The sequence below is a fragment of the Charadrius vociferus genome, unplaced genomic scaffold, assembly GCF_000708025.1.
Source record: "Charadrius vociferus isolate BGI_N301 unplaced genomic scaffold, ASM70802v2 scaffold434, whole genome shotgun sequence".
NCBI lineage: Eukaryota > Metazoa > Chordata > Aves > Charadriiformes > Charadriidae > Charadrius > Charadrius vociferus.
The window spans coordinates 686,572-694,509 of record NW_009648154.1 but is presented as its reverse complement, the minus strand read 5'-3'; the positions used below and the strand labels follow the sequence as shown (position 1 = coordinate 694,509).

Here is a 7,938-nt window from a genome sequence, read left to right as displayed (position 1 = left end):
CCCCTCAGTCTTCTCTTCTCCAGACTGAACAGCCCCACGTCCCTCAGCCTTTCCTCAGCAGAGAGATGCTCCACTCCCCTCAGCATCTCCGTAGCCCTTTGCTGGACCCTCTCCAGCAGTTCCCTGTCCTTCCTGACCCGGGGAGCCCCGAACTGGACACAGTACTCCAGATGTGGCCTCCCCAGGGCAGAGCAGAGGGGGAGGATGACCTCCCTCCACCTGCTGGCCACACTCTGCCTGATGCCGACGACTTTGCTCACCAGGAGCCTTGTGACAAGTGGTTCGTGTGTGGATGTTGCTTTGAACACGGTGGACACTATTGCAATTCCTTGGGGTCAGGCACTAATTGCAAAACTATCTGTAAGGAAGGCTGCATGCTCCCACGCCTTTGCTGAATGTTTTTGCGCTGTGCCCCTAAGACGGTCAGAGGCCAAAGCTAAAAAATATGTCAGTACAGTATTAGATATAAATAATCTCAAGGCTTAAATTTAGGCATTTTTTTTTCTCTGCAACAGGTTATCATCCAACAGTTTTGGCTTAACGTTACCATTTTCTCTGCTGTAAGTAGATAAGGTACTGTGCTCAGCTACCGGCAGGAAAGCTCCGCTGCAGAGAGAGCCGAGCATCAGCCTCAGCATCTCCTTCTCGCTCCGGAGGGATGGCAGGATCCTTGCTCCGCCTTGCAAGCCCAGAGAGCGCCAGACAGGTCTTACTTACGTGACTGCATACTGTGCGAACGACAAGTACTCCACCAGAACATCCAGGCCTTTGTTTTCTTCGTTCAGGAACTCCCTGACCCATCTGTTAGAAAAATCATCAGACATCAGAGTGTTTCACAGGCTCTGTGCAGTTACTGGAATTCTTGTCAGATAAACTAGAGACAGACCCGTTGCAGGAAAGGCAGCGCTGTGGGGAAAAACTTTGCTTTCTCGCTCAGGAAAAGAGGACTTTTAAAAAACACTATTATTTAGAGGACTTTAAAATACAGTTCTTTAGAGGACTTTAAAAATGTACTGTAACAAGCTTTTTTGCAGCACTATGATAGGAAAAATATTCCGTTAAAAAAATATAAAAATAAAAACCCCTAAGCACGCTCTGCATTGCTCAGAAACTTGACGTTTGTTCATCTAAGTTCGGAGCTCCGGCGCTGGTGAGCGCCTTTCCCAGCCCCGCGGCGCTGCTGCAGGAGGGCACGGGCGCCCTGGGCTGTGCGCCAGACCCAGGCACGTCTCCTCCCGCGCACCCGCCGCCGCGCGAACCCCCCAGCAGCGCTTACAGCCGCCTTCCAGTGCGTGAGTCGCGGGGACACGGGTTATTTTGTTCCACCTCCTGATCTCTAGCAGCATCTCAAAAGCATAGGGACTGCACACCAGCAAAAGAGTAACGGCAGCAAGGGTGAGATCTGACATCCCGGACGTGCACTGAACGGTAATTTGCCTTCTCTTTTTAAAAAGGTGAATTTTGGTCCCTGAGAATTATGCAAAATAATCTTCAATTCAGAAAAGCCTGTTATCTTCCAAAGTTTTCAAAACCTCACAAATGCCAAGCAAAACTGGAAAATCCATACACCTGGGGGCAAACCCAGGCAAACAAGGAGCCTCAGCACAGCCCCAGCTTGGCTTCCCTGCAAATGCCAACTGGGGCAGCCAAAACCCCACCAGGAGCGGGCTGGGTGCCACTGGAATGAGTGGGGAGCCAGGGAGGGAACCGGGACCCCGGGCTCGCTCTGCCTCCGAGGCACTGCAGCTATACATCCCCTGCTCTCAGCAGAGTGGGAATTCATTACCGGTCTTTAAGCTTTAAATCTTTGCTATTTACCTGCTAAAATAAACAACCTGGCATTTTGATAAAACTTACTTTGAAACGCATCTTTCAGCCAGGTGACCAAAATAAACAAACACTGGCCTTGTCAGCCTCCTTTATTTATCTGGTGCACCATCACGGTTCCTTCTGCGCACCCATGAGCCATCATAAACCTGCAGAGCCTCACGCTTTGGATGCCCCAAGTCTCTGTTAGGGAATCCTTTGAGTTGGAAAATGAGGGAAAAGGAAGTGGGAGCCAGAACGGGGCCGTGGGAGAAGTTTGTCGTAGATATTTGCGACGGCGCAGCTTGCAGGAGGGTTCCCCACTGCTGCACACGCCGTCCGTGCACACCGCGCTGGGGAGCCCGATCCCACAGAGGGAGAATGGCTATTCCTCCCACTGTTTAATACACCCTGCTTTCCTCAAAATAAAGAGCAGCACTGATGTAATTGAGGCGGACATATAGTGTGGTCAAGAAACAAAACGCTGAAGAAACCTTCCTGGCTGACGTACCAGTGCTGAACTGGGTTCTGGTGGCCAGACCCAAAGCAGAGAGGTGAGACCGGTGGAAACGCAGATGGGAACGGCACGTTCCATAAAAAAACGAAGTCTCTGGTGATTCTTTTACTTCTGCTATTTGAGAAGAACTTTGTGTTTTGTATAAGTAAAATACTGGGAATATTAGTCACAGCCAGGCTTCATGATCTGCATCATGTTAAAGCTATAAAACAGCATGGGGGGTTTTTATATATATATATTTATAGCTGCAATACTATTACTATTCTAGACACAACCATGCTCACTCCTGCTCTGACTGACTCAGGGTGAGCAGAATTTGACTGCAATCTTTTCACAGCCTTCCCAGAGATGTGGATGAACCCTATCATGAAAGGATTAAAGCTGAATTATCCTCCGGAGATGCCCAGCTATCGCTTAACTGAGCCCTTCAGGCTTTAACGATCAATCAAGTGGTATCACTGCTTGACATGCAAAGAGATATTTTCTCAAAGGCATCCATCAGTAGATGTTAAAAAAAAGAAGTCTTAGACCAGAAGTCATCAAAAATTCTTACCCAATGTGATTTGTTCTTAAAGAAATTTCCAGTTCTCGGAGTACTTGAGTAGACTCTTGGACTCGTCTTCTGAATTTCTGTAATCAAGTGAGCAGGCAAAAATAACAATTAAGACCCATGTGATGCTATTAAGAATATCAACATCTTGCGCAGTGCAGAATGAATAAATAAAACATTAAGGTAAATTGAGAACTCCTCTAAATCCTGAGGAATGCAATAACAATAGTTCAGCAGTCAACAAAAACAAACTCAGAAAAATAACTTCTGTTCCCATGCACATTTTTGAGTTTCCAGGATTAAGAAAATTAAAAGCCTGTAGATAAATAAACATTTCTTTACAATACAAGCTTTGTTTCAAGTATCAAACTCTCCATTGAGAGCTACAGCATTTGGGCTCCATTCTCAGCCTGGTGCTTTAATCTCACTTTTGCGACTTTACACCCACACCAAAAAACCTGCCACGATTTCTAGATAATTACCAAATCTGCGTGTGCGAGCCAATAATGAAATACACATGTGCTGCCATCTGCACGCTTGAACAATTTGTGCACGCTAAATTCTATCTGCAAAATCAGACGCTGGGAAAAGGCCATAAACCCCCAGAAGTAAAACCCCGGGCTGCAACGCGGCAGAAAGGAGATGAGGTTCTGGGTCACCTCCATATGGGAGGAGAAAGGGCGACTTGGCCAAACCGCACCGGGACGCAGTGGGAGCCCCACTTCACTCCACAGCTCAAAGCAGGCACTGGTCACTGCAGAAGACCTCTAAATGCACCCCAACTCCTCTCGAGTCGAGCCAAGCTGCTCCTCTCCATCCTCTGCAGAACCAGGTTGCGGCAGGCGACCTTCGGTGCGTGGACGGAGCGAGCCAGCGATGCCTCCTCCTCTCCCAGCTGGAGAAAGACTCTCGTCTTCTCTCCTGCCTGGGGCTCCCTACCCATGGGAATGCACTAAAACAGCTGGATAAATTATTCTGGAGCAGCTGTTTTGGTAAATTCTCATTTGTGAAGAAGGTAAATGAGAGCAGAAGTGGATGGACAACGATAACCATCTTGGAATTGCAGTACTTCACCACCACCTTGGTCACCAGTTATCACACACACAGACCTGAGGTGTTTGAAAAGGGCTTATTTAGGACGCAAGCGATGCTGCTGCAAGCAGGACTAAGCTGTGAATACTGGGGGAAAAAAGGTTTGTTCTCAGAGCACCGCAATAAACCCACAATAAAATGAAGGGGACTACTTGGCAGTTAATAATTCTCAGGAGTTCATTTATTGAGGTGAAGATGATGAAAGGAGGGGATTTGCCTTGCCTGGCTGACCTACGTGAAAATTATCAGCTGCCTTTTTCACCGGGGTTTTATCACACGCCGGTTAGCACCACTGGCTTACTTGAGGTAAGACGAAATCCCAGCTCAGAAACTCACCGGCAGACTGAAATAGATGTCTCCCCGTAAAGTCCTGGTAGACACAAGGCACTATTAACTTTTACTATTAAAATAGCTAGTTGAGATCAGACATACTGTTTCTCTGGACCTCGGTTAATTAGCTCAGAGTACAAAACCACAGTGCTTTCTCTCCCAAGAGAGCTTACGCAATATAACCGCAAGCAATATAAGACCTTACCTCTCCAGAAAGAAAGGTAAAATATGGATGCAGCGAGAGGCAGCCCGGAGAGAGGGGTGGGAGGGCACGGCAGAATAGGCAGCCCGTTCCCAGGCGGGACCGTTACCCTGCGGCGAGGCCAGGCTGCTCCCTGCGGCCCCGGCAGAGGGCAGGGAACCCTCTCAGGACTTTACCGGGAGCCACCAAGCTGCAATTTCTTTTTAAAAAAAAATGTGTAATTTCAACACTTTCATCTTCCTATTTCAAAATTCAGCTCAGACAAAAAGCAATTGTTTTCCTGGGAAGAGGGGAGGGGGTGGATTCGCCATCCCTGGAGGTGTTTAAAAAACAGGGTAGATGTGGTGCTTAGGGACATGGTTTGGAGGCGGTTTTGTCAGGGTAGGTTGATGGTTGGACTTGATCTTAAAGGCCCCTTCCAACCTCAGCGATTCTACGATTCTATGACCCCAATTACAAGCCAAAACACACATTTTGCAACACCTTCTCTTGGCGGCACTGGGGACAGTCAGCAGAAGCGCTGCCACCACCCCAGTGACAGCCATCAGCCTGGTTACACCAGCCCTCCCCATGATCTTACGCGCCCGTCCCGAAGCCCACGTGTAAATCTTTCCGCCTGGCAGCCCAGGCTGAGGAAAGGCTGCTGGCGACGCGGAATAACGCAACAAAAGAGAGGAACTCAATGGGAGTTATTTTTAGGCTCCTTCGGTCTTGTCATTTGTCACGGGACTCTTTATAGCGGTATTAGGATAAGAAAGGCTTCAATGTGTGCCCACAGAGTCACCTCAGAGCAAAGCCAAACACTAAACGAATTTCAAAAACCCTTCAGGAGAAAAACACAAAGACTCCCGTTCACCACTTTTTTTTTTAAAAAAACACTATAATCGGCTACAGGCAAACTTAGAGGTTTCCATCTAAATGGTTTCCTACTCCTTGTCAGAGCCTCCAACAAGAGCAGCGCTGTCAGCAGACATTCCGGCAGCCCTGCAGACCGGAGCTGGCACGGGGCGCTGGAAGCGGAGGGCACTCAGCGCTCGCCCCTGGCAGGGACACGGGGCTGCACCTCCGCCGCGGCTGCAGCCACCGGTGTCAGGACACGGATTCTCCCGCAGGACACCGACCTCAGCTCATTGTATGGCAACACAAAGCTGCGACTGTTGAGGCCAAGGCAGAGCCAGTCGACGGCAGGATCTGCAACGCTCTCGCTGCCTCTTCTTGTTTGGTTTTTGCCTTTTTTTTTTTTTTTTTTTTTTAAAGGCTATTATAACTGTCAACACAGGATACGAGCTGATATCCACAGCGGTTAAATGCCAAAAGTTCAGCAATGGTCCTCCAAATGGGATGTAGGTTTATTGTTATTCTAAAGTCCTGGAGGTTATTACTAAGCCCATGAAACGAGTTCAGAAACATCAGAACCAACCACGAACACATCCCGGTACAGAAGGCACATTCAGGGATGCACGACATTCACCTGAAGGGCCAAGTGAAGTGCCTCGGTCTTTAGTGAGTGATTAACAAAGTATTCCGGGCAAAATAATACACAGAAGGATGGATGAGGCACTGCTGCGTAAACACACCCCAGCTTACGTCTTTACTTCACAACCCTGAAACCCCGGACGCGACGATGAGCGAGAGGGGGACTGTGCCAGCCAGACTGAACTCCTGGGTGTCACACAAACACCCAGAGAAAAGGACTCAAAACTTCAGCACCCCCTTCCCACGGGTGAGACAAGCACCATCCAACAGAGGTTTTATTCACCACCAGCGCTGCCCGCATGGAAAGTCAGACCTAGAGCACAGCCGAGTGATAATTTGTCAGACTACTTATTGAAGCTAAAGCTATTAAAACAATTTGTTTCATGTGTCAGATGGTCCTTTTCTTTGCAACATCTGTTCTCCTTTCCGAGCTGCGAAAACCGCAGCATCTTTCCAATTTCCCTTTGCTTCTCTCTGCAGTTTGTTCCATCTCCGAGACTCTTCTCGGAGACTTTTACGGGGCCTTTCACACAAAGGCAGGAAGGAACCCGGACCCGGGACCATCCTCGCGGAGGACCGAGGGATGGGCGAGAGGAAACAGGACGCTCCTCACCTTCCTGGTTACAGCCGGGTCCAGATAGCCCTTCAACTTCTGGATGTATGTATGTGGAGGATTCTTCACTTGGAATCTTTCCTGCAAAGGAGACAAGAACAAACATCAGCCATTTCATAACATCTTCTATGTCTACTTACTATATATATAAAATGCATGCGCACACATATATATTTAAACAGTATCTATTTATAATATAGTTTTATATGTACATACTTTATATTCATAAATATATAATCTATGCATATACAATATGCACGCAAATAAAATACATTTACATGTATCTTGATATTCTGAAATTTGATATTTATATGGGACGCATAAAAATATACCTTACATATTCAATGACAATTTTGAATTTTAGTCACACATTGAAACACACACATCTGAAATAACACAGTTTCTGCTAGCGTTAGAAGAGCAGACGCATGTCCATGTTTGACGGAAAGCCATCACGGCAAAAGGTGAAACACCCTTTTCATCATTTGGAACAAGCCTAAAAACACCCTGCACGGTCTACTCATGGGAGAAATCTCATCATTTCATTGTTCAGATTCCAGAAAAATGAATGTAGGAGTAGTACGTTAGCAAAGAACAAGCAGTATTTTACTCCGTGGTATCAAATTGGATTGCCTCTGTGGGTGGCCCACCAGCTTCCAGCCCAACCCTTCCTGCAAGTTCCCATTTATGAGTTGGCACCAGATGGTGAGGCAGGAGCACCACGTGGGCACTGGCAAAGCCTCTCCTGCCATGGGCACAAGGTGGTCACACAGCGTTCAGGCCATGGTGAGTTCAGCTCGTCCTGGTGGACCTCCACAGGCAAAACAAGGACCAGCACTCAGTCTTTACTTCCATTACAAAGCACGCACGAGGCTGACCAGCTCACCCAGCTGGAACCACGCAGACTTCGTTACCGGCCCTACCCAGGCACTGCACAGAAGGGTATGTTTATTCTCCACAGATACGCTCAATCACAGCACCATCCTGATTCCTCCATCAACACAATGCTTGAGCACCAACTTGTTCATCGTGCCTTGGGGTCAGCTCCCCATGCCATTTCTGCCAGCACCGCTTGCATGGGGAGGAGCTCAACACAACCCAGCAATGTGCGCTCACAGCCCAGCGAGCCCCCGGCACCCCGGGCTGCATCCCCAGCAGCGTGGCCAGCAGGGCGAGGGGGGATTGTGCCCCTCTGCTGCGCTCTGCTCTGGGGAGACCCCCCTGCAGTGCTGCCTCCAGCTCGGGGGGTCCCACCAGCAGAAGGAGACGGAGCTGTTGGAGCGGGGCCAGAGGAGGCCCCGGAGATGCTGGGAGGGCTGGAGCCCCTCTGCTGGGAGGACAGGCTGGGAGAG

At 48.7% G+C, this 7,938-nt stretch overlaps 1 protein-coding gene across 1 annotated transcript in view; it reads right to left on the bottom strand.

The window, feature by feature from the left end:
• FMNL2 (formin-like 2) overlaps positions 1–7,938 on the bottom strand; it is a 76,180-nt gene that overhangs the window by 58,453 nt on the left and 9,789 nt on the right. Inside the window, 3 exon segments of the mRNA XM_009884027.1 lie at positions 718–801; positions 2,877–2,953; positions 6,587–6,667. Coding sequence (XP_009882329.1) covers positions 718–801; positions 2,877–2,953; positions 6,587–6,667 — 242 coding nt within the window.